At 39.9% G+C, this 13,235-nt stretch overlaps 1 protein-coding gene across 1 annotated transcript; it reads right to left on the bottom strand.

The window, feature by feature from the left end:
• Positions 1-205: 205 nt before the first annotated feature.
• LOC130042059 (cytochrome c oxidase assembly protein COX16 homolog, mitochondrial) lies at positions 206-12,983 on the bottom strand. The gene is made up of 4 exons (XM_056134414.1): positions 12,749-12,983; positions 10,452-10,523; positions 2,610-2,672; positions 206-563 (listed from the first exon to the last, which is right to left on the bottom strand). Exons 1-4 carry the CDS (start codon positions 12,815-12,817, stop codon positions 447-449), a joined length of 321 nt encoding a protein of 106 aa, XP_055990389.1. The 5' UTR covers positions 12,818-12,983; the 3' UTR covers positions 206-446.
• Positions 12,984-13,235: the final 252 nt, after the last annotated feature.

Raw genomic sequence — 13,235 nt, 5'->3', positions numbered from 1 at the left:
ATAGAGAAACTATCATAGGAGAATGTGGTAAAAATTATTTTACTACACAGGTTTGACTTAGAATCATTGCTTGATAATAAAAGAATCTAGCTCCAGATTTATCATTCTCAAAAGAAATTATAATGAAGTATTAAAATATTGCCCTGATGGCTGGAAGAAATAGAACAGGGGTGAAGGGTTGGGAGAACAAACAACACTCTTTATGTAATATTCACAGTTTATTGACCAGAATAAAATATTGGCAGTCTAGATGGTCACTTTTATTTACAGAGAGAAGATAAGGAGTATAAAAACTTACACCTGATAAAATTAAAAGTATTTGCCATCAGATAACTCATAGTCAGGCTTCTGTTGGAATGAAATTTTCTTCCTAGTGAACAGCCGTCTATAGTGAGAATTCCAGTTAACATTTTTATTTAAAAATTAAAATAAAATAATCAACACAGTCAAGCTGTTTTAGTCTTCAGAATTTCTGGATTTCGTCCCTGGAGGAGGTCAGGATCTTCCCAAGGTCTGGGTCCTCGTATATTCTTCCAGTCTTCAAAAGTGGAGTCCTTTATTTTCTACAGAGCCACAAAAATTAAAGCGCGCGTGTGTGTGTGTGTGTGTGTGTGTGTGTGTGTTAGTGTAGGAGCCCTGTGGTTTTGATTAGGATTCCACTGAATGCAAGAATAAATGGAAAGAATCCAATAGGACCTTCATTATAATTTTATTGGACTGACTGTATGATAATAATAAAGAAATGATATATTTAATAGGATTTTACTTGCTTGTTATTTATATAAATACCTATTTTTTTCTCTCCAAAAACACTAAAAATATAAAAATATAGAGTGTCTACATTATTTCTGAACACACAAAGAAAAGAAGTGGGGCAAAGAGATAGTAGGGAGAGTAAGGAGCTTTCCTTGCATGTGACCAACCCTGGTTGGATCTCCAGCACCACATATCATCCCCTGAGTGATTCCTGAGTGTCAAGCCAGGAGTAGTCTCTGAGAACTGTCAGTTATGGCTCAAATTCCACCCATCCCCCCAAAAAGAAAAAAAATAGAAAAGAAGAAAGCTGGGAAAAAACAAAAGTACAACCATGATGGCTGCTCAGCATAATAATGACCAGCATAAATGTGTATGAGGAATAACAGTAAATAAGAGAAAAATAATAACAAGGTTTATTTTGGATAGAGAACAAAGATGATGTATCTACACCTGAAAATGAGCGTGGGTTTTAGGATGAGAAGACATTCTCAGAGCTGCCGTTAGTAAAGATTTCCAACATAAAAAGCCAGTTTCAATTGTAGTTTGGATCACTGTACTATGAGTGTGAAAAGCCTTGAGATTAGGAATGAAGGTAGACTGAAAATAAATATAAATGTTTCTTCACCCATATATGACAGCTATATGACAGTAACTTCCACATAGCTGCTTTGATTGTTCTTGGATATTTACTGAATAGGATAGAAAAGCTGAGAGAACATAGGACAGCTTATATTCAAAGATAAGAAAAATCAAATAAATGTACCTTGATATTTGGAAACTAAGCATTACTCTTTCGCTAACAAACTGTACATACTTGAGCAAATAATTAAGCAAACTAGACATTAATTGCCTCATAAGAAATAACAAAAAATGCTGGACCAAAAGATATTCAGTTCTCAAATGCAATGATTCTAAAAGAATAAAAATTAAAATCTACTCCTGACAAAACTTCCAGAGTATCACTACCAGCAAAGTACGCAATATGAGAAATAGCCAATTACTGAGATTGACAAAATAATGAAGAAGTAGCAGATAAAACAATTCTCCACATTTCATTAAGTTTAACCATAAATCGATCTTAGATACACATGGACAAACAAAATTCTAATAATTTATTGTACAAGAAAAGAGTAAATTATTTTCAAGTGTAGTCATGAAATGATTCAGTTATAAAAAGATTTTCAGAAAAAAATTTAAGACCTTCACCCAAATGCAATAAAACTTATGATCCAGTGAATTTCGGAATAATCTTTAGGTTACCAGAAAGATAGCTCAAAGGATGAGAGTGTGTGTCTTTGATGGTATGAGGGAGGTCCGACTTTGATTCCTGACACTGTATGGTCCCCCCAAGAACCACCATGAGAGACTTCTAAGCAATATGCAGTAGTAGCACCTGAACACCACCAGAAATGGCACAAAATAAAATCACACACATAAAAATATAAATAAAAAGACTAATTCTTAGGCCAGAAATATGGTTCAAAGAAGGCTGGGGAGAGGCCCAAAAACTGGAAATGTGCTTAATTCCTGGTCTATAAAGCCCCAGAGTGCCACCAAGTGCCACCCTGGTGGTCTTGAGCACCCACAGTACTGAAATTCTAGCACTCAACTATCAGACCTTCAGAGCAGAGTCTTAAATTCCTATGAGTGGTTCTGGGACCAACAAAGCACCATTACGTGGTCCCTATTTGATTTAATTTTTTGGATTTTGGACCATACCCAGTGGTGCTCAGGACTTTCCCCTGACCCTGCACTCAGGAATCACTGCATTTGTAATAACTGACATTCACCTTAAGATGCACAGAAGTAGTCACTGACTAAGAAAACTGATGTGAGACTATAAATTAACATACCTCATACTCTGATTCCAAAGATACGTTAGACATTTTCAATTTTTTTTCTAATTCAGGATCAACCTATAGAAAAAAAAAGGGAGAAACTCTAAGTTATTTAAGTATGTTTAGTTCGATTTTCATTTTACTTTGTTGCTATTATTATTTTGGTGTTGATGGGAATCAAACTATGGATTCTCACACTTGTAAAAGAAGGGCAGAAAATGTCTCACTCTTCAATTTTTAATAAAATAAGGGGTGGCTCAGATAGTATAACAAATTATAAACACATTACAAAATTTCTACCATCCATTCCCATAATGTTAACTAGTGCTCTATTACCACCACTACTACAATAGCACTGATATTTACTGAGCATTGTTACGTGTTTTATATAGGCTATCTCTTTTATCACAAATACCCATGAGCTTTATTATCATCAGAAAGTATTATGGAACATAGGGGTTTTAAATAACCTGTTAGAGGCCCAGCTTGTTTTTTTTTTGGGGGGGGGGGGTCACACATGGCGGTGTTCAGGGCTTACTCCTAGCTCTGCATTCAGGGATCACTCCTGGCAGGCTTGGGGAATCATACAGTGCCCTGGGACTTAAACCTGGGTTGGCTACATGCAAGGCAAGTGCCCTACCTATGGTATTATCGCTCTAGCCCCTCAGAGGCCAAACTTGACTTGAACCTTCTGCCTTTTAAGTTCATGCTATTAACACCATCCTAAGTTACATTACATAGAAATGAAATTTTTAAAAAAATGAATAAATTCTATACTCTAAAACAAACAAACAAAAAAAGGTCTACCTTCATAAGCCAGAAAGAAAAGTATCTATGAAAAACTTAGGATTTCATAGTGGTAAGTAGGGTCTGTTGTCATGCTACCTGTATGTGAGAAAGTCTTTAGGAAAGAATGTGATTGCTAACACAAATAACATATGCAAATTAAAGTCAATGGAATAGCTATATAGTGACTGAACACAGCTTAAGATCACAGTAATATACTAGAAAAACCACCTGAGAATCTGAGAGAATGGTATACAAAGTTGTGGCATGAATGAAATAAAAGGTATTTTTGGAAAACTAGATCCAAAAGTTCCAGTCTATGTCATAAGGGCTTTTAGAATCAGAAAATAAAGAGAATTGACAAAGGGCAATAATTAATCAGTAATTAAAAAATATATAGAAAAGACATGAGTACTCAGACTGAACACCATAAAAAATGACCATAACATTTTTTTAAAGCCCACTGTTAATCAAGTTACAAAGTAACGCTTTAGATCCCTATTTTTCAACCTGTGGTCTCATGGTCTGGTGCTGGTCCTTAAAAGTTTCCTGAAGTCTGCCAAAATTTTTCTCCCCATTACAGCAGCAGCAGAAGTTGCACTAGCTGACAATCACAATTTTATAACATTACATTTCATAAATAAAATTTATCTACACTGGGTTTTATTTCTGTGTTATCTGTCAGTCTAAGAAATCTTGCTATTTTCCCTGGTCCTCAGGAGTAAAAGAGGTTAAAGAATGCTATCTTGTAATTAAAGATGAAAAGAAACTCTGGAGTGAAAAAAACAGCTTAACTACAGAAAGACAAAAACTAATCAGCAACCTCAAATGCTAAATAAGATGAAATTATATCTTCAATGTTGATGGTACTGTGAAAGAATTACTCGGACCCTCAGTTTTACTTCCGCTATTTTTCTTTTCTTTTTGCAGGCTACTGTTGGATTGAGTTTTTCTTTTTCTTTTTGGTTTTTGGGTCACACCCAGCAGTGCTTAAGTCTTACTCCTGGCTATGCACTCAGGGATCACTCCTGGAGGAACTTGGGGAACCATATGTTGTGCCAGGGATTGAAACAAGGTCGGTTACAAGACAAGCACCTTATCTGTTATACTGACTCCCTGGACCCAAGATTAAGGGCTTTTTAAATGACTGTTTTGGGTGGTGTTAAGACATACAAACATCTTGAACTTATCTATTAAGTTCAGATTTCCTGACACAATTTTTTAAATACCACTATACACTACCATAAGAAATGCACTAAAAACTTTTAAAAAATGAAAGGACAATGCTGAAGGCGTGGAGTAACAAGTGACATAACCCCCCCCCCCCAAACATACACACACATACACACACACACACACGGGGGTAGAGCTGGGGGAATCAATATATACTGTAGCACTGTAGAACTGTCATCCCGTTGTTCATCAATTTATTCAAGCGGGCACCAGTAACGTCTCCACTGTGAGTCTTGTTACTGGTTACTGTGTTTGGCGTATCAAATACATCATGGGTACCTTGCCAGGCTTTGCCGTGTGGGCAGAATACTATCGGTAGCTTGCCGGGTTCTCCGAGAGGGGAGGTAGAATTAAACCTGGGTCAGCCTCGTGCAAGGCAAACGCCCTATCCACTATGCTATCGCTCCAGCCCAAAATATACAAATAAATTTTATTTTATTTTATTTAATGTTTAGGCCACACCCAGTGATGCTTGGTGTCACCACGCCGCCCACATGAAGAGCACATGCTCCTTTATATAGATATATTTTTTCCACATTTTAAAGCACTGTGGGTAGGGCATTTGCCTTGCATGCAGCCGACCCGGCTGAACACAGTTCAATTCCTCTGCCCCTCTCGGAGAGCCTGGCAAGCTACTGAGAGTATCCTGCCCACACAACAAAGCCTGGCAAGCTACCCATGACGTATTCGATATGCCAAACCAGTAACAACAAGTCTCACAATGGAGACGTCACTAGGCTTGCTCGAGCAATTCGATGAACAACGGGAGGACAGTGCTACAGTGCTATTTTTTAATGAATCACCATGAGATACAGCTCACCAAGAATACTTCATCTGGCTAAACTCTCACTCAAACACATGCTCCTTTGAGCTCTCTCCCCAACCCACTGGAGATTTTTAATGGACAAAACAATTCAAATTAGACTTCCTGAGTCCACAGTGCCTTAACTGCCTACTGCTCAAAGATACTGCACATGCCAAAGTAGCACTTATTTGAATATGTATTCTGTAACCCCTCAAAACAAGACAGTAGAAGGAAAAAACAATTACAAAACACAATAATCTATAGTGGTAGAATAAAAATACAGCTTTCAAATGAGAGAAGAACAAAATAAACAGACAAAAAAATTTTAACGGAGTCCATAAAAGATATACTTAAAACCAAATATATTTTTGTGAATGAAAAATTATGATATTTTTATTTATTTATTTAATTTTTATTAGTGAAACACCATGAGGTACAGTTGTAGACTTACAAATTTTTGTGCTTGGATTTCAATTATACAATGATCAAGTACTCATCCCTCCACCAGTGCCCATTTTCCACCAGCACGGAACCCAGTATCCCTCCCACCCCCCATGCCCTCCATCCCACCCTGCCTCTGTGGCAGGGCATTCCCTTTTGTTCTCTCTCTCCTTTTGGGTGCTGTGGTTTCCAAAAGAGGCATTGAGTGGCAATCATGTTCGGTCTATAGTCTACTTTCAGCATGCATCTCCCATCCTGGGAGGATCCTCTCAACACCCTTTATTTGGTGCTCCCTTCTCTAGCTGAGCTGCCCTTTCTCCCAGCATATGTGGCTGACTCCAAGCCATGGAGTAAACCTCCTGGTACTTATCTTGGCTATTCTTGGGTGTTAGCCTCCTATTTTGTTACTTTATGTTCCCCAGATGAATGCATCTTTCTATGTCTGTCCCTCTCTATCTGACTCATTTTGCTTAGCATGATACTTTCCATGTAGTACCACTTGTATGTAAATTTCATGACTTCATCTTTTCTAACAGTTACATAGTACTCCATTGTGTAGATGTACCAAAGTTTCTTTAACCAGTCATCTGTTCTCAGGCACTCAGGTTTTTTCCAGATTCTGGCTATTGTAAACAGTGCTGCAATGAACAAACAAGTGCAGATAAAACCAAATATATTTTAAATTTACATTAACTGTAAATTTACTTGATTTCCACATTCAGGATTATATTTTTCAGAAATATGTCATTTTATTATAATTGGAATCAAAGTGTGGGAAACAAGAGGAAAAAGAGTAATGGTCTTCAAGGAAGATAGGTACATATCTATTTCACATTAAAAATGAAAAGTGATTGCTTTCTATTTATTTTCTGGCCCCCTTCAAAGACCAACTCTTCACATGGGGTCAGAAAAACAGTTCTTGAGCTAAAGTACATATCTTGAATGCAGCTGACCCCGTTCAATCCCTAATACTACATGGTTTACTGAGTGTGGCAGGGTAGTAGCCTGTAAACTCTCAAGCATCACCAGGTATGGCCAGGTATGCCCCAAGCACCATTAGGGTGGTCTGGGTAATCCTGTCACTGCAGGCCCTGAGTAGCACCGCATCCTTGGGTCCTTACTTTGAGCTCCAGCCCAGTTAGCAGAGAATTTCCAAATGAAGCCCCCAGTCTCCTGAGCACTGCTTGAAAGATAACCCTCTGCCCCTGCAGAACCCACACACACACAAACAAAAACTAAAAATAAATAAATAAACCCTTTATCTGAGTTCGACTTATCAACATCAACCTAACTGAACCTCTCAATCACTAAGGCCAATCTCCCTGTCCTCTGATCCTTCTCACCCACATTCTGTCCTTGCAGCCTCCTGCCACAGACCTTAACCAACATTTGCATATGTGGGCCAAGGGATCAGACCAGGTCTTCCACATGCAAGGCATATGTGTGCATCCTTCCACCATGTCCCAATCCTCAGCCTCTCAACCTGGTTCACGTAAATGACTGTGCTCTTCCTTGCAATCAATCTCATTCTCTCGATTTAACCTACCTTTGTTCTCTTTTCTTTGTTTCTGTCTTCTGGAACTCTCCTGTTACTGTAATTTCCTTCACTCTTTCTCCTCAGTTGAATGACTAGCACTATCATTTAACCACTCCTTAAATTCAAAACCTAGAGTGACCTATAATTTATTCTTATTTTTATATTACAAATATATTAACCATAAAAAAACTATTAAGTTACTGCTAAATTTTTTTCCTGGAATAGATTCTTTTCTTCCTTTCTTTCTTTCTCTCCTTTCTTTCTTTCTCTTTTTTTTCTTTCAGTTTTTGGGTCAGACATGGTGATACTCAGGGGTTACTCTTGGCTCTGCACTGAGAAACTACTCCTTGCAATGCTCGGGGAGCCATGTAGGGATGCTGGGGATTGAATCCAGGTCAGGGTACATGCAAGGCAAGCGCCTTACCTGCTATGCTATCTCTCCAGTCTATGGAATAGATTCATTTTGTTCTTCATTGCAAATGTCTTTGTTCCAGCTATGTTATTGTTCATCTACACTACCACCAAAATGTACTTACAGTTCTCATCTCTAATTTAAAGTATCTCTCTTCCCTCTGATCTTGTTTTCTCACTCTCCCCAACCCCTTGCATCCTGTAATCCACTGCTAGAATTATCACTAAAATTGAAATCTGAGCATAATACTCCTTTTCTGTTAAAGAATTTAATTTTGCCTACTGCTTAGATAATACTTTACTCAATCATAAAGTCTGAACTCAAAGACTGATATATCTGACAATGGGACTTAAGTAAAATAACTTATATTTAAAAAAAAAACCAACAAAGGTTGATACAGCTGATACTCATTTCCCAAGTCTAAACGATATGCCCCTCCTTGAATTTAGAAATGTTTTGTGCAAATTATAACACTGCATTTTGTTGGGTATTATTATAAGTTTTGGCTCTTTTTTTATTTAGTTTTTTGTGTTTTTGCATTGTCAAGGATTGAACCCAGAACTTCAGGCATGCAAGGCTTGAATTTTACCACTGAGCCACATGTTCAGTCCCTATCTGGGTACATCTTTCTACTAGATATCTTTAAATTTCAATTATGCTTTAAGATTTTTAAGAATCAGGTTATTGGATCTAATACATGACAAACACATAACAAATATTCAATTATTTTTCCAATATGCATAAGTCATACCACTTCTTAAAGTCTATAAATTTCATCTTAAAGAGAAAAGTAGGGGATGCTTAATAAAAAAGAAACTGTTCTAGTCTCATAGAAACTATATATTCTTGCTAAATGTATTACTTAAATATTAAATATTTAACAGCTGCTATCTTTAAGGATAACTAGAGCTGTTATATCCCTTAAATAATTAAAATTAACAAAGGGCAAGAGAGGAGGGCTGGGGAGATAGTACAGTGATAGGGTGATTGCCTTATGTGCAGTCAACCCGGATTTGATCCCTGGCATCCCATATGGTCCCCCCAGCTCGCCAAGAGGTTCCTGAGTACAGAGCCAGGAGTAACCCCTGAGTACCGCTAGGTGTGGGGCCTTTTTTCCCACCAAAAATATAAAGGACAAGGGAGATGACTCAAAAGGCTGGAGGACCTGATTTGTGTGCAGGGTCCTGGGTTTGGTTCCTAGCAATACATGGTCCCCCAAGGGTCCCCCAAGTACTAACAGGGGTGAGTCCTGAGTACCATCCTGAGAACAGCCCCTGAACACTGCCAGATCTGACCACTCCTTCTCCCCAAATTAATTAAGGAAATTTAAGTCTTTACTATTTTTACTTTCTCACAAATATTACAAAGGTCCCTCCCAGGACAGGAGAAGCATGCTGAAAGTAGACTATAGACCAAACATGATTGCCACTCAGTGCCTCTTTTGCGGACCACAACGCCCAAAAGGAGAGAGAGAACAAAAGGGAATGCCCTGACACAGAGGCAGGGTGGGATGGGGGGATAGGGGGTGGGAGGGATACTGGGATCCGTGGTGGTGAAAAATGGGCACTGGTGGAGGGTGGGTACTTGATCATTGTATAACTGAAACCCAAACACAAAAATTTGTAAATCTACAACTGTACCTCATGATGTTTCACTAATAAAAATTTTAAAATATATATATTACAAAGGTTTAATAATGAAATATATATAGTTTGGATAAAACCGCAAATACCAGATGTGTGCTATAAAAACTGTCTACTAAAAAAAACTAGCCAGGGTTTTTATAAAATACTTAGCTTAAATCTGACAGTAACTGTAAAATCATCTTACATCATTGCAAAATCAGAGATGGTGGAATAGTACCTCTAATAGACATATAAAACCTCAGACAAATGACTAAGCTCTTGGTTTCTTCATCTATAAAGAAGTAATTTAAAGGAAAAAGAAAGGCCACAAGGCATATCTGTAAAAAGAATACCCATGAAAGATAAGTTTATTTATGATGAAAAATAATTTCACCAAGAATTATGAAATTATTGGTTTATTGTTAACATGTTGATGCAAGCACATACCTCTAGAAGCTTACACCTGGATGTGGCTTAATTAGCACAAATTGTAGCACCTGCATTAATGTGTGAAGGGGCTCACATATGGGATAAACTAACATGAAGTGAAATACTTCCTTCTAATTCCCAAAAATGGAGCTGGAGAGATAGCACCGTGTACAGGGTGCTTTCCTTATACATGCCACCAGGTTCAATTCCTGACACCACATATGGATCCCTATAGGAGTGATCCCTGAGCACAATACCAGAAGTAAGCCCTGAGAACAGGTAGGTATGGTGCAAAACCAAAACAAAACTAAATCCCAAAAACTACAGTACAGCATGTTTTGTGGGAGAAGGTTAAGGTTACTGAAAATGCTTTAGTGAGTAAGAAGGAAGAGAACTTAATTCTTTACATTTCATGATTAGTTCCTTGTGCTCGTTACTGTTATTTTAAAGAATAAGAAAGAGCCCAAAAAGCTCATACATCAGTTGGTGGGGAAAAAGCTCAGACTACTTAGTATACTGAGTACCACAGTCTCCTAATCAGGATATACAAATACACAGACACATGTCAAACTTCAATCATAGTTCTTACTTTAATCTTGACAGCATCATAACGGATTTGTGAAAACTCACGAAGACCAAAAGAACCACCAATAATCAGCAACTGAAACAGAGAAAGAAAATAATTTAAACAATACAGGAGGGTCTGGAGGAATACAGCAGGGGCTTTCTGCATCTTGCTTATTTACAGTTAGTCGTGAGTTCAAACCCCTGGTGTCCCACATGTGCTGAGCACAATCCTGACAGCTCTGTGATTTGAGCCTCGCTGCTCTGTTGCTTGTAATCCCCATTGCTGCAAGTCATTTCCAGCCGCACTGCAGCGACATGTGCCAATGTGCCACAAAAAAAGGGATGAGAAACACAGCGAGCATCACAGCTACAGAAATGTGCAAGGGCTAATACCAGGAAGTGAGACTCTAGCAAGCAAATGTGTGAGCACTGCTGCAAGCCTGGCGAACACCCTGTCACTTAGGTTATGAGAATTAATTAAGCACACAAATCCTGGTGAGCACATACGTGAGTGTCACAAGCAGAGCAGTACAAACCTTGGGGAGCACTATGACCATGTATGCAAGCAATGTGACCTGCTGTGCACCCCCCTGCTGAATGCCACAGCTGGAAATACATGTGAGCACCAGTCAGGTGTATGAGATGACAATCTCTGTATTCTAAACAACAAACAATGAAAACTGGGGCAGGGTGAGCATTCGTCATATATGAGGCAGACTGGGGTTCGATTCCCTGGCACCCCCACTGGGCCCAGCCACCCTCAATGATCCCTGAGCACAGAGTCAGGAGTAATCCCAGAGCAACACTGGTGTGGCCTCCCGCCGAAAAAACTAAACAAGGAAACAATGATAGTAGGGCATAGGGAAGAGGAAAAAGGAATAAAAAAGTTAAATAATAGGAAGACAGAACTCAGCCTATAGATTATCTAAATGCCAATGGTAATAAATTACACAAAATTTTACAGAATACTCTTCCTGATAATCGCTATCCACCTATTCAAATTACACTGGGCACAGTGAAGAATAGAATTCAGGACTTGTTTCTTCAAAACTAGAATTCTTTCAGTTTTATCATATTGCAAAACAAGCCAATTTGCCCCATTTCTCCGCCATCAAAGTACCCAATACTCTGAACCACTGTCCTTGTGTTACTCTAGACCACCTCTTCTTCCCCATCCCTTTCCCCCTTACAGTTTGGTGATCTTGTGATTTGGTGATCTCTTCTCAGTTTTATAATCAAAAGTTTGTCATCTTTCAATATTGTCTATTCCCTTGTTTTATTTGTCTCTACACCATAGATGAACCTGGTCATCTCATTTTTCTCATATGTATGATTTCATAAATATGTGCGTATGATATATACACATATGAATATATGTACATATATGTGGTATACACATGCATATACACACGGTATTCGTATTACATATACATATGATGTGCACATATGTAGATGCGATATATGAGAAATATATGATTTCGCATCATATCATCTTTTAATTTGCTTTTAATTTCTCCAGTTCATTCAAAATTTCAGGAAATTGCAGGATTTACTCTTTTCTTACAACTCTGTAATAATTTTTTATTCATTTGGGTTGTTTTCATATCCTGGCTATTTTGCTCAGTACTACAATCCTGGGAAAACTGGGTCAGTTCACAAACTAGGAAGGTGAAACAACGAGAATTTCCAGTTAAATCAATAACTATATCTAGTTCCATCGACATTCAGTCGGTCCCGTCAAGCTGTGGCAGACTGTGCAAGAGAGCGGGGGAAGTGCGAGTAATCTTAGGAATCACCTAGACGTGGGCCATCAAATACTGAAACAATTTCCTGGTAATTACCAGGAAAGGTAAGAAGGAACTGGGCATCCCGTTTGGGGAAATCAATTCAGTACCAAGAGGAAGAGACAACTAGAATGTCAAACGGTACACACCATCCGGCGGGCGCCCAGCCAATTTCCACGCCCCGCCCCTGCCCCGCCCCCGTGGGTATCACCCCTCCCCCCGGTGAAACCCCGCCCCCTCAGCGACGCCCCCGGGAACCCGGGAACCCCCGCCTCTCGGGGAGGCCCCGCCCCCTCACCGACACCACTCGGCGGACGCCCTGCCCCTTAAGGAGCCCCGCCCCCTGGGCACCACCCCCTTCGGTGAGGCCCCGCCCCTTGACCACCACCACTCGGCGGAACGCCCAGCCTCTTGCGGAGCTCCGCCCCTCCGTGAAGCCCCGCCCCCTCACCGCCACCTCCCGGAGCACGCCCCGCCCGCTGGGCACCACGCCCCTCGGTGAGGCCCCGCCCCCTCGTCCCTTCAGCGCACTCACAAACATAGGGACTCCGTAGCGAAGGGTCTTGTTCTTGCGCAGGGCGCGCACCAAGGAGTGCGCAGACATGACTCTTCCACGCGACCGGTCGCTCAGTCGCAGAGGTCCAGCGCGGCCGCCAGGATCTCAGCTGCTCCTGCGCCGTGGCCCGTAAGGACGTCCTAAACTCACCTGCTTCGCTTAGCGGAGCGAACTGGGAACTGTCCTGCCGGATAGGCCTCCGCCAGGCCAGAGCAATCGATCCGTCGTCACCGAGCGGCGTGTCCGTCTGGAAATTCAAATGTCAACGATTTGGTTCCGGCACCCCGGAGTGGAATTAAGGTTTCGGTGCTTTAGCCGCGTTTCTACTCTCCGCAAATTATGTTAAAAATTAGGGCCTCCCCACGTTCTGAATCTTAGCCAGCGTTTTCTTAGAACACTTTGCCACTGTTTAATACAAGTCCATTAAGAATTTTTTTTAATTAAACAATGATTTTTTTAAAAGTTT

Source organism: Sorex fumeus, unplaced genomic scaffold (assembly GCF_029834395.1).
Source record: "Sorex fumeus unplaced genomic scaffold, SorFum_2.1 ptg000098l, whole genome shotgun sequence".
NCBI lineage: Eukaryota > Metazoa > Chordata > Mammalia > Eulipotyphla > Soricidae > Sorex > Sorex fumeus.
This window is presented reverse-complemented; position numbering and strand designations above follow the sequence as displayed.